Below are 26689 nucleotides of genomic sequence, written 5' to 3' on the forward strand. Positions count from 1 at the left end.
TCGATGACGGTACGGCTACAGGTTTACACCATGGTATGCGGTAATTGGCAATGGGAGGCAAGGAGAAGGGGTTTCGGTGGCTGATGGGAGGGTGTTGTAATTTTTTTGAAAAAAAAGTTGGTGTGAAATGTTTAGGGTTAGGTGTTTTGATTAGCTGTTGATGGGTGCTTGGCTGAAGGTTTTGGGGAGTCTAGGGTAGGAATGCACTATTCCTCACTGGAATAAGGATGGAATAAAAGCTATTTGGCCTCAGATTTTTGTTTTTCTCTTTCTTTTTGTCCCTATTTTCGCTTCGGTTTACCTAAATGTAAGAAGAAAATTTTATCAACATCTAAAAATAAAATAATAAATAATAAAACAAAGTAAAATAAAAATAAAATAAAATAAAATAAAGATAAATGAATAAAAATAAAAATTGGGTTGCCTCCCAACAAGCGCTTGTTTAACGTCATTAGCTCGACGCCGTGAATGGTTCTATAGTGGTTCCAAATGAATCTTTTCAACTGTGTGAGCTTGAAAATTCTAGTAAAATGGCTTTAACTGTTGGTTATTGACTATGAACCGCTTTCCTGATTCTTCACTTTCTATTTCAACCGCACAATGTGTAAATACTTCAGTTACAATAAAGGTCCTTGCCATTGAAATCGAAGCTTACTTGGGAATAGCTTTAATACGAAGTTATAAAGCAAAACATTTTGTCCTATCGAAAAATGCTTCTGAGCTATTTTCTTATCATGAAACAACTTTGTCTTATCTTTATAAATGCGAGCATTCTCGTAGGCATCATGACGAATTTCTTCCAATTCTTAGATGTTTAATTTCCTTGCCTTTCTTGTAGGTTCTAACTCCATGTTACATTGTTGAACATCCTAATAAGCTTTATGTTCCAACTCTACCGGAAGATGGCAAGCTTTTCCAAAAACAAGTCGATAGGGGGTCATGCCAATTAGTCCTTTATACGCCGTCTGATAGACCTAAAGAGCGTCATTAAGCCGAAAACTCGAATCCTTTCGGTTGGGTTGAACTGTTTTCTCCAAAATATTCTTGATTTCCCTGTTCGAGACTTTTGCTTAACCATTCGTTTGGGGGTGGTAAGCTATAACTATATGGTGGTGAACTCCGTATTCTGACAATAGTGCCCGCATGACTTTGTTGCAAAAGTGGGTGTTACGATCACTGATCAGAGCTCGAAGTGTGACAAACCTAGAAAAAATAATTTGTTTTAGAAACTCCACAACAGTTTTAGAATTATCATTACGAGTAGGCTTTGCTTCTATCCACTTAGAAACATAGTCTACTGCAGGAATTATATATACGTTTCAAAATGAAGAAATAAATGGGCCCATGAAATTGATGCTCTATATATCAAAAATCTCATATACATGAACCGGGGATAAGTTCATTTGATTTTGTTTAGTGATGTTACCTGTATATTGGCATTTATTGCAAGACTTATAGAAATTATATGCGTTCCAAAAAATAGTGGGCCAATATAGCCCACACTCTAATACCTTATAAGCAGTCCGTTTAGGGCTAAAGTGATCTCCACAAGCTTCTATATGACAAAAAGTATGGATATAGGTTACCTCGATTTCTGGAACACATCATCGTGTCATCTGATTTGAATAGTGTTTCCATAAGTATGGGTCATCCCAGATGTAATATCGAGCCTCTCGTCTAAGCTTATCCTTCACGGAGCGTGCTAACTCAGTAGGCAACAAACTTGCGGCTAAGAGATTGACTATATCCATATACCATGGATAATAAGCTTCGGTCGAAAATAAGCTCTCATCAGGGAACTCATCCTTTATAGGAGTATTATCATTAGGTATTTTTAACCTACTCAAGTGGTCGGCTACCAAGTTTTCGCATCCCTTTTTGTAATGAATCTCTATGTCAAATTCTTGGAGTAGCAAAATTTATCTAATGAGCCTTGGTTTTGCTTCATTCTTTGCGATCAAGTACCTAAGAGTTGCATGATCAGAGAAAATAATCACCTTAGATCCCAATAAATATGACCGAAATTTATCCAAAGCAAATACAACAGCTAAGAGTTCTTTTTCTTTGGTTGTGTAGTTGCTTTGGGCAGCATCTAAGGTTTTTAAGGCATAGCAAATGACATGAGGCTCTTTGTCTATCTTTTTCCCTAACACGGCTCCCACACTGCGTTCGCTTGCATCGCACGTAATTTCAATGTGGTAATTCCAATATGCTGCTTATACTATAGGAGCAGACACTAACTTCTGTTTTAGTGTATCAAAAGCCTCCTTGCATTTCGGGTCGAACTCGAATTTCTAGTATTTCTGTAATAACTCGCACAATGGTTCAACTACTTTTGAGAAGTTCTTTATAAAACACCTGTAAAATTTTGCATGGCTAAGGAAAGATCGTATCTCCCTTACAGTAGAGGGATATGGCAGAAAATTTATAATGTCAGTTTTGGCCTTATCGACCTCAATTCCCTTAGCTGAAACTATATGACCTAGAGTCAAACCTTTGTCTACCATAAAATGACACTTTTCATAATTCAAGACAAGATTAAATTCTATGCACCTATTCAAAATTATTGTGAGATTTTTAAGGAATTCATCAAAACAATTCCCATACACAGTAAACTCATCCATAAAAACTTCGATAATTTTTTCCACAATATACTCGTCTTGCATCTCTGGAAGGTGGCCGAGGCGTTGCAAAGTTCAAATGGCATCCTTCTATATGCAAATGTGCCGAATGGGCATGTAAAAGTGGTCTTTTCTTGATCTTTTGGTGCAACTGGGATTTGGAAGAAACCTGAGTATCCATCAAGGCAACAAAAGTGAGTTTTACCAGCTAAATGCTCAAGCATCTGATCTATAAAAGGAAGAGGGAAATGATCTTTTCTAGTGTAAGAGTTCAATTTCCTATAATTAATGCAGACCCACCATTCATTTTGCACTGGGCTGGTACCAATCACCTTCAGCATTTTTCTTTACTGTCACGCTCGTTTTCTTGGCCACAACCTATATTGGACTTACCCATTTACTGTCAGAAATGAGGTAGATTATGTCAGCATCCAGCAGCTTGATTTCTCTTTTTTTACCACCTCCATCATATTCGAGTTTAATCGTCTTTGTGCCTCTTACATTGGTATTGTATTTTCCTCCAAATAGATTCTGTGTGTGCATGTCAAAGGGCTTATCCCTTTTAAATCGACAGTGGTCCAGCTAATCGCCTCCTTATGAATTTGTAGTACCTAGATCAAACTTTCTTCTTCGAGCTTAGAGAGTGTATTTGAAACTATAATCAATAAAGTATTACCTTTCCCCAAAAATGCATACTTAAGATGTTTGAGAAGCGGCTTTAATTCCAAATTTAGAGTCTGCACCATAGAAGGTAAAAGTTTAGTGTTTGATAGAGACAATAATTCATTAACAGATTCGTAATCATCAAATATAAATTTAGATTTATCTTTATAAATAGACTCAAAAGTCTCTTCAACTAATGAGTCAATTATGTCGACACGGTTTACGCTCAAGATTTTGCTTAGGTGACTAATAGCATCATAAACATTGAACTTCATGATCTCCCCATAAAATTCCATCGTAAGAGTTTCACTTTGAACGTCAATTTTGGTACTAGCGGTACTAAGGAAAGGTCAGCCCAACAAGAGATCTGAAGATCCAAGAGTGTTGTCCTCTTCCATTTTTATCACATAAAAATCTGCTAGGAAAATAAGTTCGTATACGTCCTTGATGACTCCTTCGGGATGCACAATAGACCTATCTGCCAGCTGAATGATAACACCTATTTTTGTCAAAAAACCCGCATTAAGTAATTCATAAACAGAAAAAGACATTACATTTATTGAGGCCTCTAAATCACACATAGCCTTCTGAATTCCCAAATGGCCTATTTTGCATGGTATTGCAAACATGCCCCTATCTTTGCATTTTGTTGGCATTTTTTGCTGTAACACTACAGATACATTCTCACCAACACTTACCTTTTCATTACCTGTTAATTTTCATTTGTTGGTGCAGAGTTCTTTATGGAATTTGGCATACCGCAAAATTTGTCTTATCGCATCCAACAGTGGTATATTGTTTCAACATTTCTGAATGTTTTGAGGATCTTCTTGTCTTCTTTACCTTTTCAACATTGATTTAATTGTCCTGGAAATGGAGGTTAAATTTTTGACAATAGGGGTTTCACTCGGACCTGTTCGTCATTTTTGGGCATTTCCTTGGCAATTTCTTGGCCAAGATTTCTGCCAAGAATTGGTTCCAGTACCTTTCCACTTTGTAGCGTCATTTCATTCACGTTTTGTCTCGGGTTTAGTTCTATTTATGACGACAACTTCCCTTGAGAACTCATTTTCTCAATTGATGTGGTCAATTGTCTTATAAATGCCTTGGTTTTCTATTGAAAATCAAGTATCTTAGCTGCTAATTTATTGACCAAAGTTTGTAAAGAATTATCTGAATCTCATGGCTGTTGTGGAACTCGATTTTGGTATGGCTGGTTATACCATAGATTGGTCACATAACTCAAGTTGGGATGGTCCGTTCATCATCGGTTGTAAGTGTTAGCGTAGGGGTCATATCGCCTTTGTGGTAGACCTGTGAAATTTTCTACAGCATCTAAATGATCCATAGTATCATCATACAAACTGGGACATGCATCAGTTGTATGTTCAAGTGTAGCACATATTCCGCATTCTCTGGCTAGTTTTGCTTTTTCTACAACAAGAGAATTCACAATATTAGTAAGTCTATCAACTTTATCTTCTAAGGTTGAATTACTTAGCTGGTGAACCCTTCTAGAGGGTTCAGGATTAGCTCAAAATTGTTGAGTATTTGCAGCCATCGTGGAGATCAAGTCTCTTGCTTGTTGAGGAGTCATGTTGACCAATGCTCCTTTACTAGCGGCGTCTACCATATTCATCTCCATGGGTTTTAGGCCTTCATAAAAATATTGGAGAAGAGATTGTTCTGTTATACCATGTTGTGGGCAGCTTGCATGCAGCTTCTTAAATCGCTCCCAATAGTCGTAAAGAGGCTCTGCTTCTTTCTGCCTTATTCCAACGATCTCTTTTCTTAACTCAGCTGCACGTGATGCTGGAAAAAACCTGTTAAGAAACAATCGAGAAAGATCAGCCCAAGTTGTAATAGATCCAGAAGGTAAATAAAATAGTAATTCCCTAGCTAAATCTGCCAGGGAAAAAGGGAAAGCACGTAATTTAATTTGATCCTCAGTTACCCCCTGAGGTTTTATACTAAGACAAACCATATGAAACTCTTTTAGATGTTTGTGGAGATTTTTGTTTTGCAACCCACAAAAAGTTGGTAGTAGTTGGATTAAACCTGAATTTAGTCCAAAATTAGTATCCATAGTAGGATATGCGATACACAATGGCGGTTGTTCTGCCGAAGTTTTGGCTAGTTGCCAAATCGTTTGAGCCATTGGTTGATGTCCTAGATTTGGGTTTTCGTTAAGCCTAGTGTTAAGCAATTCTTTTGGGGAATCAACTTCTAATTTTTCACTTTCAAATATTTGAGTAGGGTTTTCGTTAACCCTAGACTCTACTTCGTCGTCGATTCTGATTTCTGGTGGTGGGTTGCTCTAAGTCCCAACCACTATTGACTACTTTTTCCATAACTTTGTCTCCTTGCGATTAGCTCTTGCAGTCTTCTCTATTTTTGAATCAAACGCAAGAGTACCTGGAGCATATCTGGTCATAAGAAACAAAAAACAAGATTAGTACGTTACCGATCCCCGGCAACAGAGCCAAAATTTGATGCGATCATTAAGAGCACCAAAAATATCATATCCCTATAAAATATTGAAAATAATAAAAATAATAGTATAAGGGAAATAGGGTCAAATCCTCAGGGACCGGATTTACACAATTGCTTGTTCCTCGAAATCCTGGTCAGAATTGTGCCGAAGAAAACCTGCGTACCTGGGAAAAAAATTAAAATAAAATAGAATTAAAAGTTTTGATCTGGAAAAAAATAAAATAGAAACAGAATTAAAAGTTTTGATTGAAATTCTGAAAATTAAAATTAAAATAATAGAAATAAATAGAGTTGAGGAAAAGGTGTTCTTATAGAGAGATTTTAGCCTCCAGTTGTCTCGATCCGCCTTGAGTTCAATCCTTGACTTTTAGGTGATCCTTCTCAGCAAAATAAGTCAGTTATAGTGGAAGAGGACGCCTACGACCACCAGCTCCAAGAATTTAGACTTACAATTTAGCGGAACTTGACTCTAGCCAACAATCGCGTCTATGGGATCATCTTATGCTAGATCATCACTTCTCAATGGCAAATCCCACGCCATTTTGTCTCTTGGGCTCGCCAACCTCTGACGCAGTAAGCTAACAAACTAACTATGCAACCTTCCCAAAACATACAAAGCGGCTGCCTTTGCATACATTGAAAAGATCACCTTTTATGGGGCATGGACGGAAGCGTCAGCCCCGTAATGCGGAGAAACGATGAATATTTGTTGAGAAGGCCAAGTACAGATTCTAAGCCTCATGAAAACTTTTTGAGAAACTTTGACAACCTTCGGCTAGATAAATTTAGTGGCTCATGATTTTTGGGAAAAAAATAAATATAATGAAAATGGAATTTTTTTTGAAGAAAATGAAATTTTTGTTGAAGAAAATATGGAAAGAACAAAAAGGCTAAACTTATGGGAGAGAGAGTGTTTACAGAAAAAAGGTTCCTCCAATTTGTGTTACTCCATCCCTATTTATAGTACTAAGAAACCTAGCCTATTCCTAATTAAATTCTAAAAGATAAATATAAATAAATAAATAAAGATAATTAAAGATAAATGAAAATAAATCCTAAAATTAAATCTAAATAATAATCCTTAATAATTATCCTAATATAATTAAATATTAAATAGAGTCTTGTGCTATAAAATCTCTTCTTTTGCACTTTTGCTCTCAAAATCTTTCACACTTTGTATTTTTGGCGCCACTTCTCTCCTACTTCGCATGTTGACCCAATTTAACTTTAAATTCACGCTTTTAGATCTCAAATTCTCTTTTGCCTCCAATTTAGTCCCTGAAAGATAAAAGACGATAAATAACTCAAATTAGTAGGGTCATACTCAAAATAAACATACAATTAGCACATAAAAATATGTTGTTCTAGAGTATTATCACTTGGGTTTGTATTTATGCAAGATACTAATGGCTGCTAAGCTAGTTGCTAACAAACTAACTTCTTTAACTGCTCTCTAACTAGGTAACTACTTCAACTAATTACTCAACTGCTACTATACTAACACCATGGTACTTTTACATACTAAAACAACAGCAAAAAGAAAAAACAAAATCATCAAATGTACCATTTTATTTTTGTAAATATTATTATTGAGGATGAATAATAACTCATAACTTCCAATGAAAAATAGCTTGAGCTGTTACTGTTTTTGGATGATATGGAATGGGAAACTAATTTTCTTGGTGTAGGTGAGCTGATATTAGCAATCAATCATGCATGCAAGTTTTAAGTTATTTTTACTCAGCCGGAAATAGTTTAGGTAGGAATTGGATTCAGTTACGTGATGTGTAGTACTCTCAAATTTGCTCTCCATTTGATACTAATTTCCATTTAAACATTAGGTGTATCTACAGCATGCGTTTTGTAAGCACAAGTTAACCTGCCATCTCTCCTTTTTAATAAATCATTTAATAAGTGTATAATTTTTTGTTCAATATAAAAATATATATTTAGGAAGATGAACCGAGTTGAGTACCATTTTTTCGGTTAAAAAGACGATATATATATATATATATATATATATAGTACTATTTGATCTCCTTTATTAGTACTAATATATTAGTGGGCAAATTTTGCCCACCTATAAATGTCTACATGACATCATTAGGTCATATCAAAATGTTTTTACGAAATTAACCTCAAAAAGATTGATATTTGTAGAGTGTGCCTCGTATTTACGAGTTGACGTTCCGACAAGAAAGAGTCGATGTCGTGACAAGATGACCACAACGTCCCAATGGAGTGAAGAACGACGTCTCAAAGAGGTGCATGTGACGTATTCTCCAACTCAATCGGATTTTCTTCTCTTAGTTAAACTCTGCTATTGTTTTCCAGTTAAACTTCGATTATTATAGATTATTTTAGTTACATTTAATCTATGAATTTAGCCTATAAAAGGGGTTGTTGTAACCTAGAATAATAATCATCATTCTTAAGATTGAGAGAGTTTTGTGAGTTTTGAAAAATTTCGAGTTTTAGCTAGAGTCTTTTGTTCTTTCAGGATTTAGGGGCTATTTGTTGAAATTATCTCCATTTTGTACTTTCTCGGATTTTACTCATTAAATGAAGTCTCTTTTGTATGTGGTTTTTTTTTTATCCTTTTTTGATTTTTTTACGTAAATATTTGTGTGTTGATATTATCTACTTTTACTTTTATTTTCTCGTTGCATATACGGATTAATCTTCAACAATCTCAATATGAAAATATATCTTCCCAAGAATCTAATGTATACTTTTTCAATTTTTTAGAAATAATTTAGATTCAGATAATTTTTATATTAAAAATAATGAAATTATAATAAACATTATAAACGCATAATATAAGATTGGGAATAAATTTTAAATCGATATTAACCGAAGACTTGACTGTAAATATTTTGTCACCATCCTTTTGGATGTAAAAATACGAGATGAAATATTGGCAAAATATCTTTTTTCATTGCACTACCTATATGTTTGGATAACTAATAATGAGATGTGGTCAAATATTCTCACTGCATTGCTAAGTAGGGGTGTGCAAATTTCAGGTAAAATTCAATTAATTCGATTAATCAGTCGGTTAACCGAATTAATTCGGTCGGGGATCGGTCGATTCTGTTAATCAAAAATATGTTTTATATTTATTTTAACTAAAAATAAAAAATATAAATATCAGCTAACCGACAGAATTAATCGAAAAAGTTCGGTTTGGTTAATTTTTTTTAAAAAAATTTCGGTGGATTCCCATTATAACCGTGTTTTTTTTTTTACTAAACTTTGGGAGCAAATTCAAGTCCAACAAAAGCACAAATTTCTCTTTAATGAGCAGAAGGTTTGTTGTATGAAAACGAATTCAATTTCTGTGTCAAACTTCGTGTCAAAAAATACAATAAGTTAATAAATATATAAATTTTATTATCATAAATATAACTTTATAAGTGGTTTAAATAATTTAATTTTTTTATACATATAGATCTAATCATGGTGACTCAACATGAAAAGTGGGAGAGTTTGAAAAAAAATATAAACTCGAAAAAATGAGTTTAGGTAAAAAATGAGACCTGTTTTCTAAACGGGTCGGGTCTAAGGTAAGTTTTTTTTGTCAAGGCCCGGGCCGAATTTGCAAAAAAAAAATGTTGTTGTGTTTTGCTATGTTTTCACTGTTTTGCTATTGTTTCTATTGTTTTGTTATTACTTTGCCGTCATTTCGCTATTATATTGATACTATTTTGTCGTTTGGATATGGTATAATTATTATTCTATTGTTAGTTTTGCTATTATTTTAAAGACATTTGTTTGCTAGTTACATCTATTTTAGTGTTATTTAAGTATAAATATTTTTAATTTGTTGAGAAATATTTATTTTAATGTTTTTAGTATAAATACTTTGTCGTATTTTTAGTTAGTTTTATGACCATCAAAGTTGGTTTCTGATGTTCCCATGCAAGCCAATTTAGGGAGTCAACAGAAAGGTGATGGTGGTGTTCAAAGCAAGCATCATTGAATGGCTATTCCAAGACTTACAGTTAGGATTTTAAAAAAAGCTCTAGAGGAAATAGAGGCTCCTATCATGGTAAGGAGCATAGAGGTTGATTCTCTCATTCTCGACCTCAACATCAGTTGTGTGGCAAGGTTGGCCATGTTATGCAAACATGCTACTATAGATTTGATGAAAATTTCTCTGAGGTGTCTAATGTTAACCAGGGGTTTTCAATGTTAGTCAACTATCATTATCTCGATATTCAAAACTGTTCTAGTCAAATGTCACATTGTTTCAATCTGTGACATTGTTGTGGTTCTATTGTACCAGTCACACATCAGCCTCATTCTCAAATCAATAATCTACGAGGTCACTCCAACGAAAGCAATGATCAAGGTTGGTATCCAGACTTAAGAGTAACAAATCATATAGCTGCGGACACGTCAACTCCCATAACTGCATCGCCATATACAGGTACAAGTAAAGTGTCTATGGGAAATGGTGATTCTGTTCCTATTGCTCATATAGGTTCTTTTGCTCTAATTGCTGGTTCTAAGGTCTTACAACTAAAAAATGTTCTTGATGTGCCAAATGTTTGTAAGAACTTAATGTCAGTTGGGAAATTTGCGAATGACAATAGGGTTTATTTTTAAGTTCTACCCTTTCCATTGTTTTGTAAAGGACATACAGAAAAGGGTCACTTTACTAGTGGGCCACATGCATAAAGGGCTGCACAGGTTTGACACTTCGTTTACAACACACACTTCTTTTGGAGGTTCATGTGTCTCTTGTGACTTTTTTGTTTCAAAGCATGTGTATAATGTTAAAGTAGACAATGTTGTTGAGTTGTGGCATAAAAGACTTAGCCATCCTTGTACTAGAGTACTCACTCAAGTGTTGCAAAACTGCAATGTTGTTTTCAATAAAACTAAGTTGTCACAAGTTTGTTCAGCATGTCAATTAGGCAAAGCTCATAAGGTAAATTTTTTCATTCTCGAACAGTTTATTTATTTCTTTTTGAATTAGTAGTCTTATATTTATGGGGGTCGGCCCAAACAAAATAAGATGAATTTCTGTATTACATTTCCTTTGTTGATATGTACAGTAGGTATACTTGGTTCTATTTTCTCAAGAATAAGTCAGAAGCCTTGAGGTTTTTCATCAGAAGCCTTGAGGTTTTTCATCCATTTTCAGAAATTTGTTGAAGTACAGTTTGGTTGTCACATAAGGATGTTTCAAAGTGACTAGGGAGGAGAATATCGCTCATTCACAAGAGTGTTGTCTACATTTCAAGTAGCTCATACTTAAAAGGGTCCAGTGAGGTTAGATATCTATATTTCAAACTTGAAATTCTTTCTCGGTTTGAACCTCCAACTTTCCTCCTAATTCTTGTTCGTAGCTCAAGCAAATAAATGCTACGATTGAAAGTTAAGTCTACGGCTGGGCTCCTACAAATACGACCATAACGTCCGTATTATAAATTTAGCCGTCATAATAAATTATGAATTTCATTCGTCAACTCATTTCAATTTAAAACAAATTAAATATTTAGAACAAAAAACTATTCAGATGATTATCTAAAGAAATGGAGATGACACTCGCAATGCAACTCTTAAAAAAAGAACGAATTTGCTTATGTCTCATTATTGAATACTTTGGTAGTTTAATAGCAAAAAGGAACGAGGAGGGAGGGAGGCGTACTTGAAAACGCATTTCAGAATACGCATTTTCATTAAATAATAATAATGAAAGCTTCAGATGTGCTTGAAAATACATTTTAGCAGACGCATTTTCATCGAATAATAATAATTAAAGGGTCTTCTATGCTTGAAAACTTACTAGGGACTCCTGATGTCAGGGCATCTTGTTAGGCTTTGGAAATGTGGTAGATAGAAAGTGCGTTCAACTAAGTGAGCTTTCCTACTGACATGTTGGAGAAAATGTACCTAGCTGGACACGCTTTATTTGTATTTATTGGAAAGCGCACCTAGTTTTCCCTAACATGTCAGTAGGAAAGCTTGCTCAACTGAATGTATTTTCTATCCACCACCTTTCTAAAGCCTGCCAAGATGCCTTGAGCCAGGGAATCCCAGGTAATATTTGAGGCACTTCTGTTTGATATTTGATGAAAACGCCTCTTCTAATACGAGTTTTTAAACACTGATTATTTTTTTTCTTTTCAATCTCAACCCTCCCCCACGTCTATAAAAGGGGGGCTCTCCCTCTATACTCCATCATCCTTAAACCCATTATCCCTTCACTTTACAATATTTCTCTCTCTCGATTTTGTCAAAAATTTTGTCCATGTTTGAGGTATTCTTTAGTTGTTAGCAACGCAATATCACTCCAAGACACACACATTTCATATGTCGTGTTGAGATAAGACTATTACCTTAGAAACCTATCCTATGGAAGTCGGGTTCTGAGGTGACAGTGCTTTATACGATCATGAGTCAAAGTCTATGTAGAGGTCCTGATCGGTGGTCGTTATGCAGTCATGAATTGAAGTATAACTGGGGAGCCAGTTAATGGACGTTATGCGAACACAAGTTCAAACTTTTTGGATACCCGGAGATGTTGCGTTATAAATACCATAAATAAGTTTGAGGGCATAATCATGGGAAAAACCTGAGGGGCTTCTCCCTATAATCTGCATAATTTTTTTCTCCATTTTCATGCAATCGGTATCTTTAACCTTCCTTTTATCCGTAGGCCAACACCGTCTTGTATGCAAGAGAACTCTTAGGAGGGCAACGACTGTGATGATAGAGTAAAGGTAATGCTCCTTTCGGAATGACAATTATTGTTGTTTTTAAACAACTTATTAATAACTACAGTCGTCGTCGCGTCGATCTGAGTTTGACCTCTATTACGCCGAAATATTCACTCTCCTCCTGAAGGTCCTCTAGCATCCACACTAGTGTCAACCATCGAATAAGAATAAAGGTTAAAGATACTGGCTGCCTGAATGTGGAAATTTTTTTTGTTAATTACATCGTTTTTCCCTATGATTATGGTCTCAATCTTACGTATAGTATATATAAGGCATCATCTTCAGGTATCTAAAAAGTTTGAACTCGTGACTGTATAACGACCGTCAACTAGCCTCCAGTTATACTCCAACCTGTGACCACATAACAATCGTCAAATGGGACCTCTACTTAGACTTCGACCCGTGACCGTATAAAGTACTGTCACCCCAGAACCCGACTTTTACAAGATGGGTTTCTAAGGTAATGATCTTATCCCGACACGACATATGAAATGTATGTGTTTTGAGACATGTTATCGCATCATTGGCCCATCAAATCTATCTATAAACTTTCACGATGTCACATTCAAAATCCTAAATAATAAAACCCTTAAATACTTAAACCCAAAAACACTAACCTTAAAAACAATCCCTAACAAAACTTTAAAAATATTCGGTGGTCAACGAGAGAGTGTCTGAAAAGGTGTCCAGCTATGTGTACTTTCACACTCTCTTTACAAAAGTAGTCTATTTCTCTAAATCTTAAAAAAGGTCCTATTTAGCCAATTAACATTTTTTTTATTTAATCAATATGATATCCAATTGTACCGGAAATTTAAAGATTCAGATTTGGATTTGACGGAAGGGGCCTGAAAAAGAACTCATGGACAACCTCGGCCCAAACGTGACCCATCCCGAATCAATATCTGCGCCGAAGTCTCGACCTTTTCGGCTTTCCCCATCGACTGATCTGCAAATCCAATTAGGGCATTTACCCATAAAACCTTGAATCCTAAACCCCATTTCACTCATCTCCATCACTGATTCACTTCCTTTTGCTTTAGCTTTAGAGCCAGAGCCAGGGGAAAACAATGGCTGAGATTAGTCAGGCAGACGAAATTCCTCCAAATATGACACTATACATCAACAATCTCAACGAGAAGATCAAAATCGACCGTACTTATTTCAACTCTCTATATTCCCCCCCCCCCCCAAGAAAAGGCTTGCATTGCTTATCTTTTTTCCCTAATTTTTTTCTCGAATGATTTTTCCAGAGTTGAAGAAGTCATTGCATGCTGTGTTTTCACAATTCGGGAAGATACTAGATGTGTTAGCATTCAAGACTTTGAAACACAAAGGTCAAGCTTGGGTTATTTTCGAGGATGTTAGCTCCGCTACCAATGCTCTTAGGCGAATGCAAGGCTTTCCCTTCTACGACAAGGAAATGGTATATGTATTTTTGCGTATTATTCAATAAATTTCTATAATTTCAGGACTTTTTTAAAACTGGGTTTATGTTTATATCTTTGTTTCTCTTGTTTTTCAACTGATATTAGTTTAGTAGCCTCTTATTTTTTACATGAATGGTTAGATTTTAATTTCATTGGGTACTGTCATTAATGGAGAATGCAACAATTGTCTGAAGTTAGCTTTTAATTTCTCAATTTGCATTTGAAGTGTATTATGAAGATATATTTGGATTATCTTTGATATTTTGATTATAAACCATGTTCTGTACTGCCATAAGGTGTTATATGCTACTAATAACTAATGAAAACAATGTTTAAATATTTGCAGAGAATACAATATGCAAAGACTAAATCAGATATAATAGCAAAAGCAGATGGCACTTTTGTACCCCGAGAGAAGCGGAAGAGGCATGAAGAAAAGGGTACATTCCTCTTTATCCCTTATCTTCTGTTGTAAAAGCTAACAGTTTAGCAAACATTATTGTTGTTGTATGTGGTTTGTTTATATTTGTACTTTCAATCAGTATTGCCACTGTTGTTGGTAATTGGTTATTTCATCTATTATTTTACTTGGATCTTGAAGTTTTGAGTCTTTTAGGATCCTGCTTGGAGCTTTGCACAACAGTCTATTGAGATATTCCTAGCAAATATGTTTACTGTTGAATCGTTTTAGATTGCACATTTAGACGCCTTAATGTCGAAGTAAACCTCACTGTCTACCGCTTCTCACTTTTCTTTTCTTTCACCCCACCACTAATGTAATTTGTTGGGTTCTCATTGTCTCCTATAAACTCATTTTCGAGGTAGTGTACATCAAGGTGTTGATGGAGAATAAAAGTTGGGATGCTTATGTTAGATGTTTTGTACTAAACATGAGTTATTTCTCTCTTAGTCACTGTCATGTTGCTTAGTTTGACATACGTAGCATACTGTCTTATCTGTTTTGCTCTTTCCTGTTCGTCCCTTGAGATTTGTATATGTTGTCTCTCAATGTAGGAGGGAAAAAACGGAAAGAGCAACTTGATCCTAATCAAGCGTCAGCAGGTTTGAATCCAGCTTATGCGGGTGCTTATGGTGCAACACCTCCTGTAAGTGATACAAAATATAGTATCTTATCATGGATTAACTCTCTTTTTCCTCTCTATGGACTCTGGTTGAAATGAACTTTGCTTAATCTTGCAATTATGATATTAATATGGATTATTTAGAAGGTTATATATTTCAGCCTGTGGCCACATTTTTAACTTTTGAGCTGCTTAAATCTAGTTGCTGCAAACCTTATGCTAGTCAAAAGAGTTGACGAGAGCATCTTTTGTTGATACAACATGGAATTTGTCTGTGCTTTGCTGTGTTGATGACTTATTGCATATTTATTTGCTCTCATGAAAGTCTGATGCTAATTGAACTTGACCATTCTTTAACATTAGACCCTACGAGATTCGTGGTGGTCCACAGCATGATGGTCAAAGCTTGGATACTTTTGAATTGTAATTGAATGAAACTGGTCCTTTTGCTTAAGGTTAGGCCTGCATATGTTTCTCATTATTTGCTCCTATCTTTTCTCTGAAATGCTACAGCTATCACAATTACCCTACCTGGGTGCTAGACCAATTGTTCCAGAAGCTCCTGCACCACCAAATAACATCCTGTTTGTTCAGAATCTTCCTCATGATGCAACCACAATGATGCTGCAAATGCTTTTCAATCAATACCCCGGTTTAAAGGATGTCAGAACAGTGGAAACAAAACCAGGTATAGCCTTTGTCGAGTATGAAAATGAGATGCAATCAACCGTCGCTATGCAGGCACTGCAAGGTTTCAAGATACAGCAAAACCAGATGTTGATTACTTACGCAAAGAAGTAGATAAAAAAAGACCCAAAGGGTCCTTTTATGTTGCTTCCAACTTGAGAAGGGCCGAGTGTATGGGTGGCCAATTAGATGCCAATTGCCATTCAAATCTAATAGCTGTTTTTGTGATATAGTATCTTTAACTAGAACTTGAGAATTGTAATTGTAGATTGTTGATCAGTTAATGTTCTGCAACAATTTCCCTTTTCTACTTGTCTTTTTTATGCTTACCTCGTTTTGAGTTCATATTTTAAGCTTTTGATTTGACTTTGGATTATTTATCTTTGTATACATACAGATTTGTGCTGTTTGGTGCTCCTTTTCCTGCCAAAGCAGATAAAATCAACTTCATTTCTTTAGTTGCAGCACTGAAACAAAGAGTTCCACGCTCTATCATATGCTTTTCAAATTGTATTTTGCCCTCTGTACTTAAAAAATAAAAAAATTAATTTTTATATATTAAATTAAAAAACAAATTGATCGTTACATTTAAAATTACTCAAATCTAACAAACAGGAATCAAACAGGAATCAAATTGCTTATTTTTGAGTAAGGCAAACTGCAATCCTATTCCTAGATCCAAATATGATTATATCAAGTATAACTCACATGGGCAAAATTAGTATATGGAAGGATTGTATTAATTGTGCTTTCTGCAGTTACACAAGCAGCAGATATAATGCTTCACTGCCAGTACAAAGCAACATGATGATTGGTGGTAAAGCTAGACACTAAGATCAATCTCAAACAAAATATAACCCCAGAGATTATTAGCACACAAGTATCGCCAATAACTATACTCTCTCCAGTTCAGTAGTGTGTTGGTCCAGTTGGTCACTCAAATCCTTCCTCCATCCCTGGATCAGTCTCTCCTGATTCTTCATCATCTCCGTCTTCGTTTTCAACTCTTCTTCCATTGTTGCAATCTCCTGTTACAACGTCAAATTAGGGTTCTTTGCGGAGGATTCATCAATAAATCACGTACATCAATCATCTATAGTAGTAGAAGTTTAATGGGTTTACTTTTCTGAGCATTTCAGCCTTGGTTGGCTGATCCTCGCGTTGCAAGCCAAGGAAATATAACTGAAGCTTCTTGGCAGCTTCCATGAAATCTCTAGCATGTCTCTCCACATCAACTACAGCAATTACAAATGTAAACACCCTTTAAAAGAAAAAAGAAAAAGGAGGAACCAAGCATCGGAAATGGGATACTCTATAACACTGAAAACTTCAATTTAGGGCATCTATTTATATATTTCATTAATTGATGCAGTATCTGTTTGACTAGGAACAAATATCGAAAGTAAATGGGGGAATGAAAAGAGAAGGCAACTGACTCTGATGAGAAGGGTGCGGAGAACGGTCGATTGCTTGAAGCTCTCTGGCTGGCAAGCAGGGGAGCAAAGCCGTCTCTAACGCCACCACCCAGGAAATCATGTCATCTCTTGATGAACCCTGGGGCGATTGAATCTGTGGATCGGGTTGAAGCTCTTGCCTTTCACTCATTATTCTTCACCCAAACAAACACACGTTTAATTTCACTCTTAACAATTTCTAGGGTTTAACGTTCCCCCTCCATCCCCCCCTTTCTTCTGTACGACCAAATAAAGGGTTACAAAACTTCAATTTCTTTCAGTTTTTCTCCCGACTGGAATCTGCATTTCTCAATGGGCTTTCTTTTTCGGCCCCGTTTCCGTAAAGGTTGATCCACATGATTTATGCTCAACCTTAAACGACCACGTACGACCAGCAGTTTTTTTCAAATATTTTTTAAGTGAAAATTGATTACAGAAGAAAAAGGGCTGCCCGCGCCATTATTAGCAGGAAAGCTGCAGAATGTAGTGAGTAGTTCTACTATGGGCTCCTAAATAAAAAAGTCTCTAGATATTTTGGTTGTGGGTTAAACAAAATGGTTAAGGGTTTAGTTTTAAGAATTTTGGTAAAATGTTAGATATTTTGATTAATTCATATAAATGTTGGTAAGTCCATAGAAATATTGATAAAATTTCTAGATATTTTGGTAATCCTAAGAAATATTGATAAATTCAAATAAATTTTGCTAAAATCATTAGAAATTTTGGTGAAGTTAAGAATTTTATTAATTGTTAAGAATTGGTATAGGGTTAGAAATTTTGGAAATATTGGTAATATCTTATAAATTTTGGAAAAGTCTCATAAATATTGATAAATCGATAGAAATTTTGATAAATCGTTAGATATTTTAGTAAATAATTAGATACATTGGTAAATCTTTGGAAATATTGGAAAATCGTTAGATATTTTGCTAAATTCTTAAAAATTTTGATAAACCGTTAGATACATTAATAAATCATTAAATATATTAATAAGTCCTTAGATATTTTGGTAAAGTCATAGAAATTTTAGTAGTTTTAAGACTTGGTATAAGGTTTAGAAAATTTGGAAATATTTGTAAAAACTTGGAAATTTTGGTAAAGTCTCATAAATAATGGTAAATTGATAGAAATTTTAGTAAAACATTAGAAATTTTGATAAATCATTTGATATTTCGTAAACATTAGAAATTTTGGTAAATTGTTAGATATCTTGATAAATCTTTAGAAATTTTGGTAAATTGTTAGATATTTTATAAATCCTTTAAAATATTGGTAAACCGTTAGATATATATTGTTAAATCATTAGATATTTTGGTAAACCGATAGATTTACTCGAAAATTGATAGATATTTTGATAAATCCTTAGAAATGTTAGCAAGTCATTAGATATATTGGTAAATCATTAGAAATTTTGGTAAATCATTGAATATTTTGGTAAAGTCATAGAAATTTTGGTAATTGTTAAGACTTGGCATAGGGTTTAGAAATTTTGAAAATATTGGTAAAATCTTATAAATATTAGTAAAATGATAGAAATTTTGGTAACTCATCAGACATTTTGGTAAATCTTTAAAATTTTTGGTAAATTGTTAGATATATTGGTAAGACAATAGAAATTTTGATAATTGTCAAGACTTGGTATGGGAAATGGGGTTTAGAAAATTTAAAACTATTGGTAATCATAGAAATTTTGGTAAAGTCTCATAAATATTAGTAAATGGTAACATGTTAAATTTGCATGATTTTTTGTGTTTAATTGGTTAATTCTTGAATTGATTCCTCTTGAATTAGTGATTTTATGTTTTAATCTTGTCAAAGATGCAATTGGGATGCTGTGAGTTAAAAATGAGCAGAAAAGGACCAATTCACAACACAATCAATAAAGTGGGGCTGAATAAAAAATGTGAAAATAGCCAAGGACTCATAAGATTTCTTTTGACTTTGTAAAAACTAAATTTAGAAAAAAATCTAATTTTATATTTTATTAAATTTTAATTATGTGTTAGGTGGTTATGCCAAATTTAGTAAGTGATATAGAGCTTTAAGGTAGCTTGGAAGATACACTTGACATTTGATTTCATTTTGGAATTAAAAAAGAATTATTCCTTTCTTTCCAATTTCATGTGTTTACAATTCCATTTCATTTTCCTTGTTTTTGCAAAAATCTGTTTAATTGTTTTCCAAGTCCTTTCCCTTCTAAATTTCTACCATTTTCATTCAAATCCACTCCATAACCAGCCAAGGCATGAATAATTTCATGCTTCACTAAATACCAACTTAGCTTTAGGCCGATATTCTTTCCGATCAAGAATCGTGAGATACATATCCGTACTAAAAATCCTCCCAATCGGTAATCACATTTTTCTTGAGTATCGGGATTTGACAACTCTTCCCTTAAAGTTAACTTGAGTTAAAGTTAACTTGACTTCAAGTCAAAAAGTGCATGTTGGGTTGGAGTCGTGTTTGTGGATAGTTGGCGAAACGAGTCTAGGGCTAAGATTTATAATCACTGTTTACAAAATCTGAATTTATTTCCCAATTTAATTGATCAAACAAATCGGTGATACGTGGAAAAGGGTATTTACTTTTTATCGTGACTCTTTTCAACTGTCTGTAGTCTATACACAATCTCAAAGAGTCATCTTTCTTTTTTACAAACAATACAGGGGCACCCTAGTGAGACATGCTTGGTCGAATAAACCCTCAATCTAATAACTCTTGCAACTATGCTTTCAATTCTTTTAGTTCAGCTGGTGCCATACGATACGGTGATATCGATATCGGTGCAATTCCAGGAATCAAATCAATCACAAACTCAACTTCACGATTAGGAGGTAAGCCCGACAACTCTTTAGGAAATACATCAACGAACTCACTAACAACTAGTAACTAATCTAGTTTTGATTCTAAATCTTGGGTATCAAGGATATATGCTAGAAATGCTTCGCTACCTTTTCGAATCAATCTCTAAGCAGTAAAAGCTGAAATAATTCTAACAACATCTTTCGGACTCTCAAACTCAATTGAAATCATCTTTCCTGTCTGACATTTCAAATCAATCTGTTTTTATCTACAGTTTACCACAACATCATACAAAGATAACCAATCCATACCCAAAATAACATCAAATTCCCAAAAAGTTAACAACATCAAATCAACAAGGAATTCACAGCCCCTAACTTTCAGTGGACAATTATGACAAACTAAGTTAACTATCACACTCTGGCCTAGTGGATTAGTAACTTGAATATCATAATTAGTAAATTCAACAGGTAACTTATTTTCCGTTACTAATGCAATGTAAAGATAAGATGAGTTGACCCAGGGTCAATCAATGCATACATAGTAACATTAAAGAGATAGAATATACCAACAATCACATCTGGAGCAGTAGCTTCCTCTTTGGCTTGAATGACATAGGTGCGACGAGCAGGTGCTCTAGCCTCTGACCGAACGACAGTGTCTTTTATTCCTGTACGAGTAGTCCCTGTAGCACTATTCTGGCTAAGACGTCTACTTTTCTGAAAGGTAGACATTTTCTTTTCTTTTTGATCTTCATCTTCTTTTGGCAATTTATGACAATTACGAATAAAACGATCAGTCAATCCACATCTAATAACAGGTGCCTAATTTACCTCTACACTTGCCAAGATGATATTTCCCGTAATATCTACAATTGGGCTTCGAAGCATTTCGTACACTACCCACATGAATCATCTTTTTTTTATTCAAATGCTCAAATATTGACGTAGTGTAATAGTTTGTTTTCAGTAAAATTAGAACAGTGGTTTCGGGACCACAAATCTGAGGTCGAAAGAAATTTTATTTTTAATATTATTTTATAGTCTATGGTACGATAGGAATTTCATATGAAAATTTCGTTAAAAAATTTTACCGATTACACGTCTAATTTGTTAAAAAGGACTAAATTGAAAAAGGTGTAAAACTTATTAATTAAAAGAATAGTGATTAAATAGCTTAATCAATAAAAAAGAGGGACTTAAGGCATAAATATGCCAAAAGCAAGTGGCTGGGGCGACATATGCCTTAAAAAGATGATATAATGAAGTGAATTAAAGGCAAAATTGGAAATTTTGCCAAATTTAATGAAATAAATGAGAAATTAAAGAATTCTTGAGAAATCATCATCATTTATCAGCTTTAAAAATCAACATTGAAAAGGGTTTAAGCTTTTTTTTCAATTCTTGCTTCATGTAAATCAAATCCTCTCCTGTTTCTTAAAAATTTTATGTTTTTATGATTGTTACAATTAGGCCCAAGTAACCTTTACCTTGGTTTTTGATTTTATTGAAAATTTTGGAAGTTACCATTGATGATTTTATATGATTTATTTATTAGATGATGAACTTGAAGTGTTAATGGTCATTTAAAAGTGTTTTATTAAAGAATTTTAAAGAAAACATGATTTAGGAATTAAATTGAAAAGATGTTAAATTCATGGAAAATTCTGAATCATGGGATTTATATTATTATGTATGAAATTTCTAGGCTTGGAATGAAGATTAAATTGCATAAATTTTGTTTTTCCGGGCCCAGAGACGAAATCGTCATTTATTGAAAGTATAGGGGCAAAATGATAATTTTGCCTAGGATGTGAATTGGATTAAATTGAGTATGAAATGGATTAAATTGATGTTAAATTCATTTATATAGATCCAGAAAGACCTAGTACTGAATTGGATCAAGGAAAACAAAAAGTGTTGGATTAGTAGATTCTCAAAACGAACAAGTATCAAGGTAAGTTCGTGTGACTAAATTATGTACATTTATATGTTTAAATTAAATGTTGTATATGTGAATTATATTATTACCATGTATATGAAATTGATTGAATATTTGATAATGCCCCACAAATGTTAAGTTCCGTTTGGACAAATGAAAATCGATGGATGCAAGTTTCCCGTATTGGTTGTAGTTTTGCATATGTTGCAGGCACACCACTGTTTAAAAGAGCGTCTTGTTATTAGCCCTCTCGAGCTTCCTATTATATGGTTCTTGCAAGCTTCCAATTATAGCTCTTTAGAGCATCCTGATAGGTTGTGATTCTACATTTTTTGTGGACACACCTTAGCTCTTATGAGCAACCCGATTATAGGCTCTTCGTAAGATTCCTCTTAAATTGGCTCTTTGTGAGCTTCCCAATCGTGCTCGCTTGAACTTCCCGATATATGGCTATCTAGAGCTTCCCGTTACATGGCTCTTTGTGAGCTTCCTAATAGGCTTTTTGTGAGCTTCCCTATATGGTTCTTTGTGAACTTCCCGATTATGGCTTTTATGAGCTTCCCGTTATATAGCCCGGATAAGCTTCCCGATAGGCTCTTTGTGGGCTTCCTGAAATGGCTCTATGTGAGCTTCCTATGATAAGGCTCGAGAGTGTGCTTTCCCATACATGAATTGATGGATCAATGATAAGTACATCTTGTGTGTACTACCTGAGTATCCATCGATATTTCAATGATTCAAAGGACAAAATTCCTGATATGAGAAAATATGAGAATTAAATGAATTATATCTTGAATATTCCTGAAATACCTGGAAATGGATGCATGATAAACTCATCTTTGTTTTCTTGATAATCATGTAAATTTCATGACTAACTTGTTTGATGAGAGCATGTGTCTAGGTAATTGGCCACAATGTTTTGGATGCATGTTTGTATGTTTACTTTAAATGAATATGATTAGTAAGTTAATTTCCTGTTATACGAACTTACTAAGCATTTGAAATGCTTACTCGACTCTATTTTCTCTATTTTATAGTGCTTGGAAGCTCGTAAAGGTTGGAACCGGTCGGAGCACCATCACACTATCCTTCAGCTCGTTTTGGTATAAATAGAAAATTTATTTTGGTATAATGGCATGTATAGGCTAACTTGGCCAATGTTGGCATATAAATGGTTGCTTGTAATCTAGCCATTGGAATGGCTAATGATGGTATGTTTAGGGAATATATATATTTGAGGTTATAATATGGTTAGTATATGTGTGCTTGGTATGATTAGATTGAATTATGGAAAGCATATATGTCTTACAAAAGGTAAGTTTGAATACATATGGTCATATATCTTATATAATGTTAATATTGGCTTGGATTTAATATCTTGAATTGGTTGGTATATGTATGTAAGTATTGATGTAGGTTGAAGACAATTTGGGTTAGAAAAGTGGCCATGAAAATGGCATATTTTCGTCCACACGAGTAGACATACGGGCGTATGTCTCTGCCCGTGTGTAACACACGGCCATGTGCATGAGCGTGTGGTTTGGCTGTGTGTCCTCTGCATCCTTAAATTTGAGAAACAAAATGCCCAGGTATTTTCACACGGGAAGAGACACGGGCGTGTATCTCTGCCGTGTGTCACACACAGCCTAGCAGACGGGAATGTGTCTTGGCCGTGTAACTCCTACACCTAATTAATGTAAAAATTATTTTTCACACGGCCTACCACATGGGTGTGTGGCTTGGCTGTGTGACCAAAGTTAGTAGCTACCCTAATTTGAACACGAGCTAAGACACGGCCATGTGCCCAACATTGAATGGCCATACAGCCTAAGACATGGGCGTGTCACCTCTGACCACACGGGTATGTGTACCCTACACCTAAGAAAGTTTTTTTTTCAAATTTCACGAAAAATTTGCTGAGTTTCCAGTTTAGTCTTGATTTGATTCTAACATGTATTTTGGGTCTCGAAGACCCATTTGAGGTACGATATGATTGATTTCAGATATGAATAGTAAATGATATGAAATTTTCTGTAATTAATCTGTAAACTCTGGTAATGCTCCGTGACCTTGTTTCGGTGACGGATAGGGGTTAGGGGTGTTACATTTAGCTCGGGTAAAATCATCTTTAGTCTTCTTCATCGGTGATGCAGAAAATGACTTGGAGGAACCTCTCTTATGAAATTCTTGAATCTGTCTGTCCTGTTGTATCTTGCAGTTGTACACTTTTTCCATTTTCTATACACGATTAGACAAGACAACAAATTCTCATATTTCATTACCTCCGATCATCATTCAGATTTCATCATTCAGGCCATCGTCAAACAGGATACACATTTCTTCTTTAGTAGGCACAATTTCTCGGGCATATTTACTGAGATTTATAAATTCTCTCTCGTATTCAGCTATCGATCTATTTCCTTGATGTCACTCAAGAAATTCTCTCCTTTTCTTGTCCAAATACCTTTTCCTGACATATTTCTTTTTAAACTCGGTCTGAAAGAATTCTCAGAAAATTTTCTTCCTCAGTACCACTGCTACTATCGTCGACCACCAACTATACGCTTCCTCTTTTAATAATGAAACAGAACATCTAAGAAAGTCATTAAGAGAGCAGACCGTTTCTTTGAAAAACGGTAATATATTTTGAAGACAGTACTCAGCTTTAACCGGATCATCCTCTGATTTGCCTCGAAATTCTTCAGCACCACACTTTCTAAATTTCTCAATTGGAATACTCTATTAGGTTCAATCACTGGAGGAAGTGGAGGTGCAACCGGAGGTATAACAGGTGGTACAATAGGTGGTGGAGGCAACTGAGCTAAATTTTTCACATGCATAAACTCGTTGAACCACTGGTTCATATATTCAAAAAACATATTTTTAAGCTCATGTTCCTGAGCCAGAGGAATCGGGACATTACTACTCATCCCATGATCAGAAGTCGATACTTTTTTGTTAACCTCATCATTGTCAGCACGATCAGATCCTTCTGACATCTTTACAATCTATAAGAAAACGAAGGTTAGATCAGATCAAACACATCACACTATCACAGATTTATATGGCATGTAATTCGAGACCTTTTACACGCTACGTTTAGTCTGAGAATCGACTAAACCGTATCTCTGATACAACTAAATGTAACACCTCTAACTTGTATCGTCCCCAAAATAGCGTTGCGGAGTATTACGAGACAAACAAAATATTAAACCATTCAAATTATACATTAATACAAACATAATTAAAGTTCCAAATACATGATATTCATCAAAAACATCTAATATTCAACAATGTCAACTTCCAAAATTTTTAACAAAATTAGAAACGAAGGTACGGGCTAGCTAGACCTAGTTGCAATGATCTCAAAAACGTAAAAATTACAAGAAATGAGTAAAAAATTCACTCACATGCATAACAATTTGCTTGGCCTATTCTCCTAGCTTGAAAAACCTTGAATTTCAGCTATGACAATGTAAAATAAAGAACAAACCTATTTTTTTTACTTAATTTTGTTTTAATTTCAACTAAATTACAAGTTTGCCATTATAATTTCATTATTTTGTCATTTTTCATCAATTTGTTGTCCCACTATCTTATTTAGGGCTTAATTATCACTTAAGTCCTTCCTCAATTAAGAATTACACCATTTCATCACCTAATTGGTATAAGTAGCAAGTTTTGCAGCTTTTTCAATTTACTCTTTTTTTTCTTTAATTAACTAACTAAACATTAATATTTCTAAACTAAATTTTAGTACGAATTTAGTAACTCTTTAAATATTCTAAAAATAGTAATTAAGAGTCGGCACGATAGAAATTTATGGTCCTGAAACCACTATTCCGTCACCACTGAAAATCGTGTTGTTATAACTCTCACCTCTTAGAAAATTTCATCCTCGAAATTGTTACCTGAAAATAGATTCGGATATTGTAATCTTATTGATTCTTTGATTTCCAAGGTAGCTTCTTCTAAACCATGGTGATGCCATAATACTTTTGATAAACCGTAATTTATACATATTTTTACCCCATGCTTAACACATTTTATGGATAATTTTTCCTTAGAATTGGTGAATTCAATGCTCCTAATGCCTTAATTTCATGTTTTATACTTAGGTGAGAATAGGAGAGCAAAATGAATGAGAAACGGGCCAAAAACGGAGAAAATGGGCCAACGTACGAGATTAACACGGCCTGGACTTCCTCACATGGGCAGACCACACGGCCGTGTCAATTTGGCAGAATCGAAGCACGACTCACAAGGGTAGAACACACGCCCGTGTCATTCTAACAGGCTCGAGCATGGCCTGAAGTAATCACACACGGGCGTGTCACACGGGGGTGTCCCTGCCGAGCCCAAGTTTAGTCCAATTCAAAAAAGGCCAATTTTGAGGGTTCTTAAGCATTCCAAAGCCTATAAATACACCCTAGAGGAGGAGGAAATGGAGGAGGCACAGGGAGGAAGGAAGGAATTACTCGAAGAAAGCCAATTGATCCATCTCAGAAGTCAGATTCATCATCAAGACTGAAGATCTCCCCTCAATTTCCCTTCAGGAGTTTTGGGTTTTCTTTATGTTTTGTATTCATTATTCTTCTGAGATTTTTTCCTTTTTAGTTATGAACTAAATCCCCTAAATACCTAAGGGGAATAAAACCTAAAACGAATCTTGTTATTATTTTCTGAATTGTATGATAAATATTTGGCTTGTTCTTAATTATGTGTTCTTAATTCTTGTCTTGATATTCCAGGATATTGATTCAAGTTAAGCTCTTATTCAGAGGA

At 34.6% G+C, this 26689-nt stretch overlaps 2 protein-coding genes across 2 annotated transcripts; one reads left to right on the plus strand and one right to left on the minus strand.

Moving 5' to 3' along the window:
- Positions 1 to 13363: 13363 nt before the first annotated feature.
- LOC108477138 (U1 small nuclear ribonucleoprotein A) lies at positions 13364 to 16083 on the plus strand. The gene is made up of 5 exons (XM_017779595.2): positions 13364 to 13663; positions 13762 to 13934; positions 14285 to 14378; positions 14953 to 15044; positions 15534 to 16083. Exons 1-5 carry the CDS (start codon positions 13579 to 13581, stop codon positions 15819 to 15821), a joined length of 732 nt encoding a protein of 243 aa, XP_017635084.1. The 5' UTR covers positions 13364 to 13578; the 3' UTR covers positions 15822 to 16083.
- A 333-nt stretch (positions 16084 to 16416) lies between these two features.
- LOC108478250 (mediator of RNA polymerase II transcription subunit 28) lies at positions 16417 to 17565 on the minus strand. Its single transcript, XM_017780690.2, has 3 exons — positions 17144 to 17565; positions 16830 to 16942; positions 16417 to 16735 (listed from the first exon to the last, which is right to left on the minus strand). Exons 1-3 carry the CDS (start codon positions 17310 to 17312, stop codon positions 16601 to 16603), a joined length of 417 nt encoding a protein of 138 aa, XP_017636179.1. The 5' UTR covers positions 17313 to 17565; the 3' UTR covers positions 16417 to 16600.
- Between the last annotated feature and the right edge of the window lie 9124 nt (positions 17566 to 26689).

The sequence above is a fragment of the Gossypium arboreum genome, chromosome 12 (assembly GCF_025698485.1).
Source record: "Gossypium arboreum isolate Shixiya-1 chromosome 12, ASM2569848v2, whole genome shotgun sequence".
Classification (NCBI taxonomy): domain Eukaryota; kingdom Viridiplantae; phylum Streptophyta; class Magnoliopsida; order Malvales; family Malvaceae; genus Gossypium; species Gossypium arboreum.

Coding starts and splice junctions, on each gene's coding strand:
- LOC108477138 (XM_017779595.2), top strand. CDS start 13,579: ATGGCTGAGATTAGTCAGGCAGACGAAATTCCTCCAAATATGACACTA. Junction 13,664..13,761: donor CGAGAAGATCAAAATCGACC/GTACTTATTTCA, acceptor TGATTTTTCCAG/AGTTGAAGAAGTCATTGCAT. Junction 13,935..14,284: donor CCTTCTACGACAAGGAAATG/GTATATGTATTT, acceptor AAATATTTGCAG/AGAATACAATATGCAAAGAC.
- LOC108478250 (XM_017780690.2), bottom strand. CDS start 17,312: ATGAGTGAAAGGCAAGAGCTTCAACCCGATCCACAGATTCAATCGCCC. Junction 16,943..17,143: donor TCCGCACCCTTCTCATCAGA/GTCAGTTGCCTT, acceptor TAATTGCTGTAG/TTGATGTGGAGAGACATGCT. Junction 16,736..16,829: donor AGGCTGAAATGCTCAGAAAA/GTAAACCCATTA, acceptor ACGTTGTAACAG/GAGATTGCAACAATGGAAGA.